A 20682-nucleotide genomic window follows, 5' to 3' on the forward strand; every position below is an offset into this window, starting at 1 on the left:
ACACAGACTTCCCCTCCCTCTTCCATGCCTTTCTCACACTTATCCAATCACTAGTCAGGACTCAAAGTTATACAACTTTTTAAAAAAAATGCACACTCCCTCTTTATGGCGTTTTATAAAGGACACAAGAAGAAGGCTGAAGAGCTGCAGGTTGCCGACCAATGCCCTAAAACCTTTTTATGGCAAACTACACAACAGTAGCTATCTATTTTATATAGTTAGATGAACTCTAAAAATGTCAAATATCACAATTTGGAATTGCTTGTTTTTTTAAGCAACACAAATATTATTTGTCAGCGATCAAATTTTTGTATTAAGCACCTGTGTGTGCAGTATCCTTCCTTGGTATAATGAGGGAGAGATGCAGGTGACTTTACATAGTGACTTACTTGATGAGCAAACAGACATTCAGCTCGTCACGGTCAATAGCACTTGATCAGTGGAAGCACAAGCATAAAACAGTCCGTATTGTCCTTCTTACTACAGAGTTGTGGTAGAGAGATACTGTTTCTGACTTCATCACTGCAAATTGCCATCCTAGCAGGATCTCAGAGGCCTTCTAGACACCCATCTAATCATGACGCATAGAGGGCTGACTTGTGTAGTTATCAATTCTGCCCAGCAGATGGAGCCTCTCCTAGTCTGACACTCCCCAGGAAAGTGGTGTGGTTGGTCATACTGATGAGCGTGTCCTCATAGACTATACGGATGGAGATCCTCTGGCCAGCACGCAGCAGGCTCACCCCAGCTGTGTAGCAGGTGTTGAACTTGCGCTGGCCCGTCTCGATGCTGCAGGTGCAGCAGAGGAAGGGGTTGGAATCCACCATCACCTCGTAGCTGGCGATGTCTGTGAAGTTGAGGTAGTACACCTGGCGGAGAGGAGGGCAACTTTATGAAAGACGGCAAGGGGTCGTCCATTCAAGATATACTGTGTCCAGCTGAAGCAGTTAGGATAACTGAGTGGCTGACAATTGTACAAGTAGACACAGATGGTAGAATCCAAATGAGCAGACATGTATGGTTAGGTGAAGTGAAGAGGATTTTGATCGTGAATTACACCAGTAAGAGTTATAAGAGTTACGTCAAGGACCGTACTCACTTCTACCTGACTATATATGAAGTAGACGCCATCCATTAGCACCTCAAGCTCTCCGGAGCGAGAGTGCATTTTAAACACACGGTGATGGATGGACACGGTCTTCCAGTTCCTGAGGATGCCTTCAGAAAGATCTAAACACAGCAAAAAAAAAAAAAGAACATTCAATCAATCATCAATCCTGTCCATTTAATTAATAATATATGATTAATGAGATTAGATCTCCTGTGTGAAAAATTGTGCTTTTACAAAGATAAGATCATCAACACGTTTCAGAGAGGTGTAAGAATATGTTTATGGTTGTAGTTTTTACGATAAAGCTGCACTACATCATACTAAAATGTAAACTAGTGTTGTCCCTATACCAATATTTTGGTACCGGTACCAAAATTATTCCAATACCATATTTTTCGGACTATAAGTCGCAGTTTTTTTTATAGTTTGGCCGGGGGTGCGACTTATACTCAGGAGCGACTTATGTGTGAAATTATTAACACATTACCGTAAAATATCAAATAATATTATTTAGCTCATTCACGTAAGAGACTAGACCAGGGGTCGGCAACCCAAAATGTTGAAAGAGCCATATTGGACCAACAATACAAAAACAAATCTGTCTGGAGCCGCAACAAATTAGAAGCCATATTACATACAGATAGTGTGTCATGAGATATAAATTGAATTAAGAGGACTTAAAGGAAGCTAAATGATCTCAAATATAGCTACAAATGAGGCATAATGATGCAATATGTACATATAGCTAGCCTAAATAGCATGTTAGCATCGATTAGCTTGCAGTCATGCAGTGATCAAATATGTCTGATTAGCACTCCACACAAGTCAATAACATCAACAATACTCACCTTTGTGCATTCATGCACAACGTTAAAGGTTTGGTGGACAAAATGAGACAGAAAAAGTAGTGGCATAAAACACGTCCTAGAAAGTCGGACAAAGTTATACATGTAAACAAACTAAGGTGAGTTCAAGGACCGCCAAAATTAGTAGGACAAAACGGCGCTCGCCAAATACTCGAATCAGTGAAGCATGTTTAATACAAACAGTGTGCCTTATAACAATTAGTGTCATGTTTGTCCTCCTACAGTAACCATACTAAAACAAAAAATATATTTTTTTCCCATCATCTTTTTCCATTTTTCATACATTTTTGAAAAAGCTCCAGAGAGCCACTAGGGCGGCGCTAAAGAGCCGCATGCGGCTCTAGAGCCGCGGGTTGCCGACCCCTGGACTAGACGTATAAGATTTCATGGGATTTAGCGATTAGGAGTGACAGATTGTTTGGTAAACGTATAGCATGTTCTATATGTTATAGTTATTTGAATGACTCTTACCATAATATGTTACGTTAACATACCAGGCACGTTCTCAGTTGGTTATTTATGCCTCATATAACGTACACTTATTCAGCCTGTTGTTCACTATTCTTTATTTATTTGAAATTGCCTTTCAAATGTCTATTCTTGGTGTTGGGTTTTATCAAATACATTTCCCCCCAAAATGCGACTTATATATGTTTTTTTCCTTCTTTATTATGCATTTTCGGCCGGTACGACTTATACTCCGGAGCGACTTATACTCCGAAAAATACGGTACTTTTCGGTACTTTTCTAAATAAAGGGGACCACAAAAATTGCATTACTAGCTTTACTTTATTTTAACGGTACTTTTCAGAGGCGGTATAGTACCGAATATGATTCATTAGTATCGCAGTTCTATACTAATACCGGTATACCGTACAACCCTAATGTAAACACCCCTCAACATGATGAAATGCAGTTATACCTCCCTACAACCTCAATAATTAAATCTATAAGCTAAGGACATGTCCACACACACACTGGTACTTTCAAAATATCTCTCTCTTCAGTGTTAAAACAAGATCCATCCACACAGGTCTCGTTTTAAAACAGTCTGTCCAAACAAACACACATTCTCTGGCTGTCATGCACATTTTGTTCGAACAGGTAAGCCCGAAAAGCTGCCACTAGCTGACTTGGTAGCATTGTAACACCTCTATTTATTGATAAAGTAATATTACGTGTGCAACAAAGTGTACATGATCTTTACAATCCGCGCACACCAACACATAACCCAGGGAACATCTTCAATGTTTTTTAGTCGCACCAGGCGTTTTATAAAGACTCACAAAAAAGTATTGTTTTTCAAAGTTGTCCTAACACCTGAAGATACAACCGGGATCTTGTCGCAGCTTAGTTCTCTTAGGCCATGTCCACACAAACACAGAGTTTCAAAAACGCACATTTGGGGTTAAAACAATCTCCATCCACACATGTGTAGTTTCAAAACTGTTTATGTCTACACACAAACACATACACCTGCTGTCGTGCACATTTTGTCCAATGAGAAGCCTGGAAAAGCAATCACAGCTGACTTGTTGGCATTACACCTTTGTTATTCTAATGTGTACTTTGATATACTAGACGTACAATTACATGTACATTATCTTTAAAACCAGCCTGCATTTACACAGAGCCCTGGGAACATTACCGTATTTTTCGGACTATAAGTCACAGTTTTTTTTCATAGTTATACTCAGGAGCGACTTATGTGGGAAATTATTAACACATTACCCTAAAATATCAAATAATATTATTTAGCTCATTCACGTAAGAGACTAGACGTATAAGATTTCATGGGATTAAGCGATTAGGAGTGACAGATTGTTTGGTAAACGTATAGCATGTTCTATATGTTATAGTTTTTTGAATGACTCTTACCATAAAATGTTACGTTAACATACCAGGCACGTTCTCAGTTGGTTATTTATGCCTCATATAACGTACACTTATTCAGCCTGTTGTTCACTATTCTTTATTTTAAATTGCCTTTCAAATGTGTATTCTTGGTGTTGGGTTTTATCAAATAAATTTCCCCCAAAAATGCGACTTATACTCCAGTGCGACTTATATATGTTTTTTTCCTTCTTTATTATGCATTTTTCGACAGGTGCGACTTATACTCCGAAAAATACGGTAGTTGTGATTTCCCTCTCTGCATGAAAGTTTAAAATGAGCATATATTAATATTAATTCAAGGCTAAGGCAACATATCGAGATATTAATTCAAGGCTTAAGGCAAAATATCGAGATATATATCGTGTATCGTGACATGGCCTAAAAATATCGAGATAGTAAAAAACGGCCATATCGCCCAGCCCTAGTTTAAGATCAAACATACAGTAAGTCCTTCTATAATGTGTTTAAAGGCAGCAAGGCAATGTTGTTGAGCTTTGGAAATAAAATCAAAAGAGTACAAGTCTCTGCAAGCACTGAGGGGAGAGTTTTGGAACTCTGGCCAGCATTTGCAAAAGTCTGCAATTTTAAGGACAAAAAGTATGCGTTTGCGAGGCCTAAACGCAGAGATAAGTATGTGTGGACATGGCCTTAATATTAACAATGGGGACTAGAGATGTCCAATAATGGCTTTTTTGCTGATATCCGATATTCCGATATTGTCCAACTCTTAATTACCGATTCCGGTCGTGGAATTAACACATTATTATGCCTAATTTTGTTGTGATGCCCCGCTGGATGCATTAAACAATGTAACAAGGTTTTCCAAAATAAATCAACTCAAGTTATGGAAAAAAATGCCAACATGGCACTGCCATATTTATTATTGAAGTCACAAAGTTCATTATTTCTTTTAACATGCCTCAAAACAGCAGCTTGGAATTTGGGACATGCTCTCCCTGAGCGAGCATGAGGAGGTTGAGGTGGGCGGGGTTGAGGTGGTGGTGGTGGTGGGGGGGGGTTTAGGGGGTATCGGGGGGGTGTATATTGTAGCGTCCCGGAAGTGTTAGTGCTGCAAGGGGTTCTGGGTATTTGTTCTGTTGTGCTACGGTGCGGATGTTCTCCCGAAATGTGTTTGTCATTCTTGTTTGGTGTGGGTTCACCGTGTGGCGCATATTTGAAACAGTGTGAAAGTTGTTTATACGGTCACCCTCAGTGTGACCTGTATGGCTGTTAACCAAGTATGCCTTGCATTCACTTGTGTGTGAAAAGCCGTAGATATTATGTGACTGGGCCGGCACGCAAAGGAAGTGTCTTTAAGGTTTATTGGCGCTCTGTACTTCTCCCTACGTCCGTGTACACAGCGGCGTTTTAAAATGTCATAAATTTTACTTTTTGAAACAGATACCGATAATTTTGAAACCGATACCATTTTAAAGCATTTATCGGCCGATAATATCGGCAGTCCGATATTATCGGACATCTCTAATTGGGACGCAAATTTTTTAGCAGAGATAAGCATGTTAACTTGTAGAGAGTGGACCTCTGATAACAGACCACTCACCTTCTCTCACTTGGATGGTTGTCTCCTGCCCTTGCAAATGGACCACTGCGGGCTGAAAAACAAAGATGTCAGGTGAGTGACTGGGCTGAAATAGTGTTGAAATCAACGGTATTGCGTGGAGATATAATTTTGTTTTGTAGGTGACATATTGTACCTGGAATTCTTTAGTTTTTGTCCTATCAGTCCTAACAGGAACCCCTGCAACAAAAAGGGAGACACAGTTCTGAGTGCACTGGAAGCAAAACCGACACCACATTGACTAAAAGAAAACAAGCAATGTTCTAGACTAAATAAAGATCATTGCTATCCCACACAATTTTTGGACACCTTGCATTAGAAATTCTCACTGTAAAGTGATAGGTTTATTCATTTTGACAACTTGAGCCTTCCCTGAACGTGGGAACATGGCTACAAGCAGGCTCATGCTGTGTAATACAAGAATGGGGTTTGAGTACCTGCTGGGCCTTGAGCGCCTGGAGGCCCCTGTGGCCCAGGGGGGCCGGGCGGTCCTGCAGGACCCACGGCGTTGCTTCCTGGGATACCGGGGATACCAGGAATGCCCGGTGGGCCTTGTGGGCCCTGGGGACCTGGAGGACCAGGGGGGCCTGGTATTGCTCGTTTTTTCCCTAAGAAGACAGAATCCAAAATGAGTGAACTGTATTACAGTATTTGACAGCAAAGTTGATTTTATTAATGGTCTTACGGGCTAATCGGTTTAGCATTCACACAAGATGAATGATAAACTAGAAATGAAGTTGAAGATAATGAAGCATTTATGAATGGTGGAACTGGCATTATCAAGTTTGTATTTGTAGGTAAGAAAAACAATCAGCCTCGAACAGGTTCATTACCAACAAAGGGTGAGTGAAAGGCATCTAGACTTCTTCTTGGTTACTTCTTTTGAGGCCCATTCAGTTATTTTCAGAACTAAAGACGTTTATTCCTTTTATTACTCATCCATTTTTTTATTGATTATCATGACCTGGAGTAGTGAGAGAATCTACACTGACAAACATGGTTTAGTCCAGTCTCCCTCAGTTCAACCCTTCCTTAGATAACACAGGTAACATAGCCTGACTGAATATCTGATTACCTTTTTTCCTCTCTTTTCTTTTTTCCTTTCCTGTCGATTCTGAAATAAAAGAAAAACAAAGTGATTTAGGATTGAAATACCCTACTGACCAATCATCATCGCCTCGGATTGCATCTCAAGAGTCTGGCTTGTTGCGTACAGGTATCTTCTCTATGCTGACATGTTGGGCACTGAGCACTGGAGTAAGTCCTGTGGGTTTGTCTAGTGTAGCAATTTGTAAGTGTGGTTTCACCTCATCTGTATGAACAAGTGCCTTAAGCATTCACAGGCAATGGAACTGGAGAAGATCATTAGAGAGATACTTTATCCTGCCAAAATCCCTTTCTTTGAATTAAGCCCAGATGGAGAATGCAGATGAAAGTGTGTAAATGTGCATGCGTTTATGTGTGTCTTTCTTTTACGGCCATGCGCACATGTGGGTTTGTGTAGATGACGGTGGGGCATCTATGTCGGTGTGTGAAAGACAACATGCCCGTGTGCATACCTTCTTTCATGCAGATGAAGAATTATTTTCAAAAGGCCGTCTCGCTGATCTTGTGTTTACCATGCCATTACAACTACAAAGGCCATTTAACCTTAAAACCTCACAGTTTGAGTCCCCTGTGAACATATGGCCGCAGTTTTTCCTCTGGCTATATGACTGGATGCACCCGCATATATTTTTCCTAACGAGCAGCCCTATCTAAAATCTGGTGCCCGTTAGGAGGGCAGCGAACACACACTGACGCACCCATACATACACACACATCTCAGACTTGGATTAGAAAAGTCTTTGTCTCAGTGCAAGCAGAGGAAAGAGCTGGGAATGATTAGTGTTTAGAGGTTCGGGACTTTACTGATTTATGTAGGTACTAGAAAGTCTCAGGTGAGTATATTCTTCTAATTTAAACACAATCATCAATTCCCCTCCTTACAAGTAACGCCACAGACGTCAGAATGCCTTGTGATCAATGTACTAGTTGCGCGTCCACATGAAACTTCAAAGACTTTGCTATTTTTTTTTTGCATAGCTCAAATTCTAAGCAAAAACAGCTACTAAAGCAAATTTAAACATATTGGCCTATGTGGTCTGCCATTGAGTCATCGATTATGATGAATTAGTTCCAGAGGATTTAATTTTATCAAAGCCACAACAGTCCCAGATGATGACCTCCTTGGATGAGTGCATGGTTGATTGAAAAAGTGCATGCTATTAAAGAAATCATCACTTTTATATCATATCTATTGAAAGGGGAGATTGATCCACAACATTGAGCCTATATGCTCCATAGAAATCTCCAATATGTTTCAGGGACATAATACTATTCTAGGGCGGGGAAATAAACATAGGTTTTTCTGTCTTTCAAAAATGGTGAACCTCCTTGTTTGCAATCCTAGTAATAAAGTCTATGAAGGTTCTCCTTCATCCAGGTCATTGTCATCTCAGGGCATTCAATCGATTGCAACTGGACTACCGTGTTTTTCGGAGTATAAGTCGCTCCGGAGTATAAATCGCACCGGACGAAAATGCATAATAAAGAAGGAAAAAAACATATATACGTCGCACTGGAATATAAGTCGCATTTTTGGGGGAAATTTATTTGATAAAACCCAACACCAAGAATAGACATTTGAAAGGCAATTTAAAATAAATAAAGAAAAGTGAACAACAGGCTGAATAAGTGTACGTTATATGAGGCATAAATAACCAACTAAGAACGTGCTTGGTATGTTAGCGTAACATGGTAAGAGTCATTCAAATAACTATAACATATAGAACATGCTATACGTTTACCAAACAATCTGTCACTGCTAATCGCTAAATCCCATGAAATGTTATACTTCTAGTCTCTTACGTGAATGAGCTAAATAATATTATTTGATATTTTACGGTAATGTGTTAAAAATTTCACACATAAGTCGCTCCTGAGTATAAGTCGCACCCCCGGCCAAACTATGAAAAAAGCTGCGACTTATAGTCCGAAAAATACGGTACTTGGTTTGTCTTGGAAGACGTTGCGGCGCTCATCTGAATAGGCTTTATCAGTTCGTGCTCATAGACTTAGAATGGTCAGATCTAGTCCAGCGGCTGGTGCCTAGTAATAATCAACCCCATTTCATTTGATCTCTTAGTGCATAACCTCAGTAAAATAACACGGAACAACAGCTTTATTCAGTATGAGCAGAACATGTGTAACATATATTCCAATAAAGTGAGAACCCATTAACAATCTGTTTTCAATATTTCAAATACTAAATTTGTCACACTCTTCATTACTGTATACATACAAAGAAACATTAAACCATAGGAATAATTGATCTATCATTAACCCATGTATAGGGTTGGGTATCGAGTATCGATTGGAACCGGGACTAACTTTCCGATTCTCCCGGTATCGTTCAAAAGTTTAAATTTCGATTCCTATTTTCGATACCCAGTCCGCCGACCGGAAAAAATAAATAAATAAATAAATATGTCCGCCGAACCGGAAGAAGAAGCCGCTGAGCACCAACGAAGAAGCGCCCACTGCCGGAAGTGTTAGCATAGCCGAGCGAGTCAGTCAAGCTCAAGCATTACTTTACAAAAAAAAAATGAAATAACCGCGAAATAACAAAGCTCCATGTCCATCAAGAAACGAGTGGAGAGAGAGCTGCAGATGTACCAGGACGTTCCACCGATACTTATGTCTGACGACCCTGCTGCATGGTGGTGGTCCGGTGGAACCAACAAAAGACTTATCCTTTGCTGTCAGATCGCGCTTTCTCCTATTTATGCGTTCAAGCTTCTTCCACACCCAGCGAACGTGTATTTTCCACAGCAGGAGACACTATCTGTCCAGAACGCTCACGCATCCTGCCTGAGAAGGCGGATATGGTCATTTTCCTAAACAAGAACTGTCTCTGATTTTATACTGTACTTGCTGCTAATCTGGACTGGGTTTTGCAAGTTGTTTCTTATTGTTTATTTGCTTTTCTGCACCAGGTTAGCCCATCAGTGGGAGCACGGTAACATTTTTAAGTACCTGCAGCATCATACACTTATGTGTAAATGTGTTTTCATGAGGTTTCCTGCAGCATCATACACTTGTGTGTGTAAATGTGTTTTCATGAGGTTTCCTGCAGCATCATACACTTGTGTGTGTAAATGTGTTTTCATGAGGTTTCCTGCAGCATCATACACTTATGTGTAAATGTGTTTTCATGAGGTTTCCTGCAGCATCATACACTTATGTGTAAATGTGTTTTCATGAGGTTTCCTGCAGCATCATACACTTGTGTGTGTAAATGTGTTTTCATGAGGTTTCCTGCAGCATCATACACTTGTGTGTGTAAATGTGTTTTCATGAGGTTTCCTGCAGCATCATACACTTGTGTGTGTAAATGTGTTTTCATGAGGTTTCCTGCAGCATCATACACTTGTGTGTGTAAATGTGTTTTCTTGAGGTTTTCAAAAATAAAGCTCTCTTGAGGAAAGTGTACCCCTGGGAAAATGTATTCATAATTTATAATATTTATATTCAAGTTCATAGATTTGATATTTATATTCTAGTTGAAAACAGCCCTGTGAGGAATTTATAGTAAAGTTCATAAAAAGTTAATAGAATTAAAATTGATGGAGAATGTCAAGACTATTTCATTCAGAAAGACTGTAGGTTAGCTAGCTCATTTAAAATATCCTAAACTTTTTTTTGACCCTGCCTCTTAAAAGAACCGGAATCGAGAATCGGAATCGATACAAAGAATCGGAATCGGAATCGTTCGAATTCAAACGATACCCAACTTTACCCATGTATTACCAGCCCAATAAGGCTTCAGATGCAATTGCTTCTCTTTTAAAAAATAATAAAAGGCAGGCAGATTTTGCGAAATCAGAACAAAAACACACCCCAAACTTTTGGGTAATAAGAACACTTAACATACAGTACCTGTGTGTAGCTGCTTTCCTGGACTTCTTTTTGCCCTCTGAGTTATGCCCCTGTTATCTTCTGTGGCTAGTAAGTCTCTGTTTTGATGCAGTGAGTTATCCTAGGGAACAGAAAATAAGTAAATATTACACACATCCTTACACAATGTCCTTTTTCTTTCATTTATTCAATGGAAACTGTTCAACGATAACAAATCTCCCTTACTGCATTTTCAAAGATAATAAGTATCCATCCATCCATCCATCCATCAATCTTCTTCCGCTTATGAGAGGTCGGGTCGCGGGGGCAGCAGCCTAAGCAGGGAAGCCCAGACTTCCCTCTCCCCAGCCACTTCGTCCAGCTCCTCCCGGGGGATCCCGAGGCGTTCCCAGGCCAGCCGGGAGACATAGTCTTCCCAACGTGTCCTGGGTCTTCCCCGCGGCCTCCTACCGGTCGGACGTGCCTTAAACACCTCCCTAGGGAGGCGTTCGGGTGGCATCCTGACCAGATGCCCGAACCACCTCATCTGGCTCCTCTCGATGTGGAGGAGCAGCGGCTTTACTTTGAGCTCCCCCCGGATGGCAGAGCTTCTCACCCTATCTCTAAGGGAGAGCCCCGCCACCCGGCGGAGGAAACTCATTTCGGCCGCTTGTACCCGTGATCTTGTCCTTTCGGTCATAACCCAAAGCTCATGACCATAGGTGAGGATGGGAACGTAGATCGACCGGTAAATTGAGAGCTTTGCCTTCCGGCTCAGCTCCTTCTTCACCACAACGGATCGATACAGCGTCCGCATTACTGAAGACGCCGCACCGATCCGCCTGTCGATCTCACGATCCACCCTTCCCCCACTCGTGAACAAGACTCCAAGGTACTTGAACTCCTCCACTTGGGGCAGGGTCTCCTCCGCAACCCGGAGATGGCACTCCACCCTTTTCCGAACACTGTTAATTTTGCCTACCCACTTGGTCAAGACACGGCAGGTTATACAGTATTTAAAGAGTAGTCATGCTATTGGCATTGACAAATTATACAAGGTATGTCTCAGCTGATTGAAAGTCATCCTATCAGTACCCAAGTTTTTTGTCAGGGAATTCTAAAGTGTTGATGCCTAAAGTCGTTGGTTAATGTCCAGGTCTCACAGGTGCATGATACATGAGCAGGGCGGAATGTGAGAAACTATAAGACCATAAGGTAGGATTTGGAGTAAGGATTGAAAAAAGGATTCATGCTTGAGACAAGGAGACACTTTGGACAAACTTATTAAAAATGATGGTGATATAAAATTTGAGAAAGAAGCCTGAGCAAGGGCTGTTTTGTTGTTTTTAACGTTTAAAGTTTGTTCTGTAAACTCAAGGCATTTGAGTGTGAAACACTCAAGTCATTGTCTGTCCCACTGGGTCTGTAACTTACCCTGTAACTTAAGTCACCTTTGTCTGTCTGCTTTAGACATCCGCCTGGTCACAAATAATAACTCACGTTCATTTACAAAAGAAGGACATGAATTGTGTATTGTCTGAGATCATTGCTCGTTCACATAGCACCTGGTCCCATGCCTGCCCAGATGCAGCATTAATGGGCTAAAATGTGAGTCAACAAAACGGCTGACGTGGTTTGGTGAGCCCATCCTTTGAAAGTGTAAAGCCACTCCCAGGGGTCATGACTAACTCCTGCCTTTGTATCTACATTAACATCAAGTCTTTTGTCAGCTACGATGACACATTTTTTTTCCAATTGCTCGGAAGCAAACTGGCAGCAGTCTTAATGGTCATAGCAAGTCTTTTGCTCAGTTTTTTTATTTGTCCATTGTTGGCCACCTTCTGTTCCCATAGAAATATTCTGAGGGTCCTTACCGCTGTCCAAAAGAATCTGAAAGTGAAGAGACTAGCTGGAAACTCAATAGACCACCCATAGCTCAACCAAGAGGTGGGTTGCACTTTGTCAGCTTAAATGATGGTCCAAGAGGCTTAACATCTGCTTGGAAGTTGTGCAATAGACATCCCCAAAGCAGTGACACGTGCAGCGTCTAAACATGGTTATAAAGGTCGTAAATAACTCTGTATTATTTAGTCATCTGGCCACGAATAAAGTTAACATAACTCAATTGAATATTGCAAATCTCCAATGGAGAAGAAAAAGTATTCTTTGTGTTGGATGAACTTCCAGAGCCTCTTTTTGTGGTTGCATGCAGAGCAACCGAAACGCCGCAATAGGAAAGTAGACAAGAGCTCACAGTAGTTAGATGGTGTTTGTCAATGTCAATGAAAGATCCTCAAGCAGATGGATTTCAAGGATGACGCTATGTAACAGAATCCTGCCAAAGGAATTTCCAGGGTCCTTCGAAATTTACAGACAATGTGGTCTTTTTTTCTGAGAATGTTTAAGGACGCGGCCTTTGTCCTTGGCAATGGTAAATCACACACGATCCCCTGAGCACCTTAACAATTCTGGTGCAAGTGAAAGGGAAGCAAAGATGATTGTGTATCACACCTAGGAGGTTTTATGTTGTGCAGTTTCCTTTTCCAGTGAAAGCCTAACTACTTCTTTGTGTGTTCATTGATTTGAAATTAATATGACACTATCCAGGAGTTCAATGTTATCATGACACAATTCATGATTCAGTTATTACAGTCGTACAGTGCATCCGGAAACTATTCCACTGTTTGTTATGTTACAGTTGTATTCCACAATAGAATACATTCATTTTGTCCTAAAAAATCTGCAGACAATCCCTTTATAATGTATTAAAAATAAAAAAACTGAAAAATCACATGTACGCAATTATTCACAGCATTTGCTCAATACTTTAATTCACCTTTGGCAGCAATTACAGCCTCAAGTCTTTTTGAATACAATTCCACGAGCTTGGTACACCTATCTTTGGGCAGTGTTGCCCATTACGCTTTGCAGCACCTTTCAAGCTCCATCAGGTTGGATGAGAAGCATTGGTTTTCATCCAGGATGTCTCTGTACATTGCTGCATTCATCTTAGTCTAGTCAGGGAGGAACGAACTCTTATCAGTGACACTGAATCTGTGTAACATCTGGTTGACCTTTAACGGGGGCCCTCCTAACAAGGAATCTATATCTTGACCAGCTGACATAATGTATATGTACATGTCTGACCTTCAGAGCATTAGAGGCTGATTGAGTAGTGTGGCAACTAGGGTTTAACCGACACACAGATCTCCAGATGTGTGCTGTTCATTTGGTGTGCAGGTGTCTCCACATCTCCTGTCCATCTGTTTGCATATAAGGGCCTGTTACCTCTCAAAGAATTTTGTACGTACGTTCAGGCAAATGGCAGTACACTTTCTTCTGTTCTGACAGCCAAACATCGTTCTACAGCCAGTTTCTGGCCCGAGATGAAGCTGCAGCCCAACGCCAAAAACAAACAAGCTATCTGCCAGACTGCTACTAAGGTGAAGCTAGTGTTTTAGATGAAAGCAACATGAAATTAATTCATGAAAAGACTATTGGAATGCCTTCATTCAACCATTTAAAGCCTTTGTACCCTTCAAAGGCATGCAGCGTTACTGTAAATCACGACGACAACGTGCTGGTATGTATGCCAAGTGCCAACTATTGAGTAAACCATTCTTTTTCAGAACAAGGAGAACTTGCTAATAATTAGAGGGCTTTCGAACTTTCAAAGCAAGGAAGGTGATAGTGTACACCGAGGACATGATTCCCTGTTGTTCTGTGAGGATAGGACTACATATTAATCACCCCAGGAATGTGTAATTTTGTTCTCTCAAGATTATTTTTGCCCTTTTACCACACCAGCTTGTCTTTTTCTTTCATTACTAAACTCAAACTCTGAATGCTCCAACATTTTAAGATGATTAGGAGAGGGAATCACAACCATTCAATCATGATACCCTCACATAGATTCTGGTGGTGATAATCCAAAATGCCAGAAAAGCACCACAATTTTGCAGTTGGAAAGGTTAGGTAAAACTGAGAGGTGAAATTGAGGATGACAGATGCGCAGTGGGAGTTATGTTGGTAGTATGAGCTTAGAGTAGCAGGTAACATTCTGATTCCTCATACAAAATGAGTTGTCATACCTCAGTTTATATCAGCTGTGAGTCCCTGATGGGTCACACTTAAAGTTGCCAAGTGCATGGAAAAAATATAAAGGGACACCTTGAAGGGCAGATTAACCGTATTCCTTTTGCCTTTTTATTTTGTGTGAAAGGAGTTTTACTATCCACAAAGGTTGCGTGGAGGCAACTGGACTCTCCCTGTTTGTTGAAAACGTTTCAGAAGAGTCCAGTTGCATCAATTTAACCATTGTGGATTACAAGACCTGATGACTGAAAATCTACACGGACATATTTTTACCATTTGACTCCAACCAGAATTTAATTAGACGCATAGGTTTTAGAGTGACACATATACACGGGAAACACATTGTTCAATAACCACTTTTTTGTGCAAAATAAACACAACAAAATACATATTTTTCTTAAAGGGGAACTGCACTTTTTGGGGAATTGTGACTATTCTTCACAATCATTATGAGAGACATGACTAGGGATGTCGCGGTATGAAAATGTATTATCACGGTTATTGTTATTATTGCGGTATTTTGAAATGTGCTCAAAAGTATATTTTTTAAATAATGAAACCCCTGAACCAAGTTTTATTGAAAAGAAAAACAAACACAATGATTTCCTTTGAAGAAGAAACATTATTGTCGATATGAACACTGTATTTGTACCTCTAGTAAAAATGTAATGTGCAGATGAAAATAACACAAGCATTAAAAACAAAGTAATCTGGCAAAAACAAAATAGTAACATAATTAAGTAAAAATAAATGTGAAAATTGTGCAAGAAACCACCTTATGGACATAGGAGATAAATAAATAAAAACAAATGTAAGAATTTTGCAAGACTGCAGCTGATGGTCGTAAGACGTCCCTGCAGTTTTTGTCAATATAAATAAAAATAGTGTTCATATATGAGATCTAGTCTTATACATAGGGCTGCACGATAATGGCCAAAATAACAATTATGTTTAATTTTTACTAATAGTGAAATCATGATTATTAATCAGGATCATTCCGTTTGTTATGTTAGGTAAAACTGTGTTGGGTGTGATCGTGACGCCATCATGTAATTTGTAATGTTTAATAAAAAGGCTATAGATAAACGTTATTCATTTATTTAAAGACACATATTTGTATTTTTGTTAATAGTATCAACGTGTCAGCTTGTATTTAGTACATTTACTAAAAGTATGTACATGTACATGCTGTATCGGGAGAAATCCATTAAGAGTTTGAGCAGAAATATGTCGTATAGGGATCAACCATAAAACATTAACAAAGTGCTATGTAGAGGTGGGGGAAATAATCGATTTGTAGATGCATCGCAATTCGGACATGGACGATTATAGAATCGGCGACCGGTGCAATGGACGTCGAGTAGATCTAGCATAATATTGTGAGAGTGTAGTCCAGGGGTCGGCAACCTTTACCACTCAAAGAGCCATTTTGGCAAGATTCACAAATTAAAGAAAATAATGGGAGCCACAAAAAATTTTTTTAAATGAAAAACACCACATACAAAGCTTAAATTGCTTTGTGCTATGTTAACCAGGGGTCTCAGACACACGCACCGGCACGTACTTTAATATGTAAATTTGATATTAGGGCGGCCCGCAAGTTTTGAATGAATGGCGCTTGATAGCGTCATGCTTGCCAATCCTCTCATTATTTCCGGGAAACTCCCGGATATCAGGACGTGATGGCACTGCTTTTGGCGCCCTCTACAGCCTGCTCAAACAGTGTACCTGCTCGACCACATGTAGAATGCAGCTTCAGCTGGCGTACTAGGTCAGCAGCCACACAGCTTACACTGACGGTAGCCGTAAAAAAAAAAACTTTAACACTGTTACGTTACAAATATGCGCCACACTTTGAACCCACACCAAAAAAGAATGACAAACACATTTCTGGAGAACATCTGCACTGTAACACAACATAAACACAACACAACAAATACCCAGAATCCCATGCAGCACTAACTCTTCCGCTCAACCGACGCACGGAGGGGGCGGGGGGTTGATGTGTGGGGGCTTTGGTGGTAGCGGGGGTGTATAATCTAGACCGGAAGAGTTAGGGCTGCATGGGATTCTGGGTATTGGTTGTGTTGTGTTTATTTTGTGTTACGGTGGGATGTTCTCCAGAAATGTGTTTTTCATTCTTTTTTGCTGTGGGTTCACAGTGTGGCGCATATTTGTAACGTAACAGTGTTAAAGTGGTTTTATACGGCTACCGCCAGTGTAAGCTGTGTGGCTGATGACTAAGTATGCTTTGCTGTCTCCTACGTGTGCAAGTAAAAGCTACTTACAACATGTGGCCGGGCTGGCACGCTGTTTGTAAATGCTATAGAGGACAATTACTGCAGTGCATTCAGGGCACGCCCTTAATTTAGTAATCAGAGTGAAAATAGGATTATATTTGCCCTGGGAGTTAACTAGGAGAGGCACTGAGATCCAGAAGTCTCCTGGGAAAATTGGGGGGGTCGGCAAGTATGCAGCTGAGCCGCATCTGAGTGGTCAAAGAGCCGCATGCGGCTCCGGAGCCGCGGGTTGCCGACCCCTGGTCTAGTCCATAGTGGATCTAACATAATAGTGACAGTCCAGTCCATAGTGGATCTAACATAATAGTGAGAGTCCAGTCCATAGTGGGATTTTATTTATATGACTTGCAACATTTTAATTGAAGCAGATGTTCCCGCCAAGCTCGTGTACGTGTTTCACTTTAAGATGGTATTTTAAAATGTGCGCCGATGATAAAAACGTTTGTCGTTGCACTACCAATAAGTTACCTTAGTTTTATTTAAAGTTCTGTTTTGAAGCGAAATGGGCCATCCCTCCTCGCAATCACAGACCGTGTAAGAAATGAACGTGTCTTCCAGGTTAAGCCTTAATCACATGAGATAACGCGTTAACGTTGACAGCCCTAATATATACTGTATATTAGGGATGTAACGGCGACGAGGTGGCGACTTGTCCAGGGTGTACACCGCCTTCCGCCCGAGTGCAGCTGGTATAGGCTCAGGTACCCCCCGCGACCCCTGACAGTGACAAGCGGTAGAAAATGGATGGATGGATGGGATGTAACGGTAAATGGTGTCATGATAAACCGTGGTAAATTCTAGACGGTTAGTAATACCGTTTAAATGTTTAATTATCCAAAAACCATCATTTATTAATGCATTTAGGCAACACTGCTTACTTCCTGGAAAAACAAAGAGCCGTTTTGCGTGACAAAACATGGTAGAAAGCAACTACACGGACCTTGCTCCAGGACATTTTACCTTTGATTAAACAAAGCCGAACGATCGCTTCACTTTCGCAGTGTGGAATCTCGGCGTGCGTGCGCACTGCTGTTAGATGGCGAGTGCAATAATATTGGAAACAGACGCATTTGTGCCATACAAAGTATACAGCGGAGGAGAAAATATTTGAAGTTCCTTTCATTTTCTCAACACCGTGTCCTGCTGTGACTGAGAGTTACTGACGTGATGAAAGCTTGCAGCGGGCGATGTGTCGAGAACTTTGCCACAACTTGTTTATAAAGTCTTGCCGTCCCATCCCTAATACATATATACATATATATATATATATATACACATGAAAATAATGCTAATTTTGATGATTGTTTTTCCTTTTATTTATAAAACACATATCATAAACAAAAAGGACAATACAATGAAAAAAATAAAAAAGTATCGTTAGCACCATACCTTCTTCTCGACACGGAATACTACACATATGAATCAAGAGATATAATTTGTAATTTCTCTGTATCTGTGGGACTGCTTGTCATAGACGTTGCCTTTGGACGACAACTCTGTTCAGCTTGGTCGGTTTTTCTTTTCATCACTTTCTGGTTTTGATAAGACGTTTGTACTAGCCACTTTTTAAAGGCCTACTGAAACCCACTACTACCGACCACGCAGTCTGATAGTTTATATATCAATGATGAAATCTTAACATTGCAACACATGCCAATACGGCCGGGTTAGATTACTAAAGTGCAATTTTAAATTTCCCGCAAAATATCCTGCTGAAAACGTCTCGGCATGCGCGTGACGTCACGGATTGTAGAGGACAGCATTGTGGCCAGCTATTAAGTCGTCTGTTTTCATCGCAAAATTCCACAGTATTCTGGACATCTGTGTTGGTGAATCTTTTGCAATTTGTTCAATGAACAATGGAGACAGCAAAGAAGAAAGCTGTAGGTGGGAAGCGGTGTATTTCGGGCGGCTGCAGCAACACAAACACGTAGCCGGTGTTTCATTGTTTACATTCCCGAAAGATGACAGTCAAGCTTTACCATTGGCCTGTGGAGAACTGGGACAACAGAGACTCTTACCAGGAGGACTTTGAGTTGGATACGCAGACGCCGTACCGTGAGTACCCCTGAGTTGCGGCTTCCAAACATTTGCTCGCTTGCCCGTACGTGCGTGCTGCTATGTGCATGTCACGTACGTAACTTTGGGGACTTTGGGGAAATATGTGCTGTATGAACTTTGGGGAGGTGAACAGTACTTTGGGCTGTGGGATTGAGTGTGTTGTGCGGGTGTTTTATTTGTATTGGCGGGTTATACGGACGGGAGGGGGGAGGTGTTTGTTATGCGGGATTAATTTGTGGCATATTAAATATAAGCCTGGTTGTGTTGTGGCTAATAGAGTATATATATGTCTTGTGTTTATTTACTGTTTTAGTCATTCCCAGCTGAATATCAGGTCCCACCCGCCTCTCACAGCATCTTCCCTATCTGAATCGCTTCCACTGCCCTCTAGTCCTTCACTCTCACTTTCCTCATCCACAAATCTTTCATCCTCGCTCAAATTAATGGGGAAATCGTCGCTTTCTCGGTCCGAATCGCTCACGCTGCTGGTGGCCATGATTGTAAACAATGTGCAGATGTGAGGAGCTCCACAACCGGTGACGTCACGCGCATATCGTCTGCTTTTTTATCAGCGACCAAAAGTTGCGAACTTTATCGTCGATGTTCTCTACTAAATCCTTTCAGCAAAAATATGGCAATATCACGAAATGATCAAGTATGACACATAGAATGGACCTGCTATCCCTGTTTAAATAAGAAAATCGCATTTCAGTAGGCCTTTAACACTGTCTCTTTACTGTCGATTATACATCTTCATGTAACTAGCAACGACTTGTTTGCTCCATGTTTTGCAGATTACAGTGGTTTTGTTGGTGTCTGACTTTTTAAAATCCAAACAAAGCAGTTCCTCTTCCGCTTTTTAGCACCAGTTCCTTTTTGCATTTTGTTGATTTAGCTTCAATTGTGCTTTCCGCCTCTGCTAGTACCAGACTGCTGTGTTGTTGACATCCATACTGCCGGCTCTCACTGTAAAGTTGTTTCAAGTAAAAATGCTACTGCAGTTACATTAGCCGCAGACCAGATGTTAAGATTACAATATGAACAATACAGAGTGATCTTGTACAATAGGCATTTTTATGTTCAACCCATCACACTGCCAGGGGTTTGAACTAAGAACTGCTGATTGAGAGACAAGAGTGCTCGACTACAAGCCAAAAGCTGGACCTGTCAGCTTGATGTCCAGTCCTTGATGCTCTGCAAGCATCAGCCAATGAGGTTGACACACGTACTAACTCAGTCACACTAGCTGGCATCCATTACACTTACCCCAGTAAACCTCACTCTCAATCCGGCTCACGGCACCTGCCTGGATTCGCCCCCTTCACAATACATTTCTGAGTCAAGTCTGAAACGCACGCTAATGACACTTACCAGAATAACAAATGACCCAAACATACAGTGTCAAGTGGTGGCCTTCAGTTTGTCCGTACCATGTGAGCGTCTATCTTATCTTTGACTTTCCATCCGAGGCAAAATAGTCCGACGGTGTGAGTTGGAATTTCAAATCATCACTTTCCCAACAGGCTGCAGGTTCTATTTTAAAAAAAACATGGTGCTCCTGATTACTGAATAATGTTTTTTTTAATTGGAGGTTCACTTTTAAATTAGATGCTGGTGACAACCCACCCTAGTGCCCCCACAGCATGCATGCTGGACTTGGTGCCCAATTCAAGCTGACTTTCTGATAGCCGTTAACGGCACTCCAGATGTTTCAACATCTGGTTTGTTGAGGACTTTGAAGGCACACTTCTAAGCAGATAATTATTTTGCAGAAAATTATTTAATGCAATAGTTTGGAGAAACATACCAGTCTCAAGCCTACAACTTCCAGATCAC

At 40.9% G+C, this 20682-nt stretch overlaps 1 protein-coding gene across 2 annotated transcripts in view; it reads right to left on the reverse strand.

Moving 5' to 3' along the window:
- Positions 1-15: 15 nt before the first annotated feature.
- Positions 16-20682, reverse strand: part of LOC133649043 (ectodysplasin-A-like) — a 42152-nt gene continuing 21485 nt past the window's right edge. Inside the window, exons 3-9 of one of the 2 annotated variants that reach the window (XM_062045737.1) lie at positions 10433-10532; positions 6528-6566; positions 5890-6060; positions 5589-5632; positions 5435-5486; positions 1106-1230; positions 16-869 (exon numbers count right to left, since the gene is read on the reverse strand). In XM_062045737.1, the coding sequence (XP_061901721.1) occupies positions 609-869; positions 1106-1230; positions 5435-5486; positions 5589-5632; positions 5890-6060; positions 6528-6566; positions 10433-10532 (792 nt within the window). In that variant the 3' untranslated portion in view covers positions 16-608. Of the gene's footprint in view, positions 870-1099; positions 1231-5434; positions 5487-5588; positions 5633-5889; positions 6061-6527; positions 6567-10432; positions 10533-20682 lie in introns of both variants that reach the window. The other variant, XM_062045736.1, reaches the window with a different exon arrangement.

Source organism: Entelurus aequoreus, linkage group LG04 (assembly GCF_033978785.1).
Source record: "Entelurus aequoreus isolate RoL-2023_Sb linkage group LG04, RoL_Eaeq_v1.1, whole genome shotgun sequence".
Classification (NCBI taxonomy): Eukaryota; Metazoa; Chordata; class Actinopteri; order Syngnathiformes; family Syngnathidae; genus Entelurus; species Entelurus aequoreus.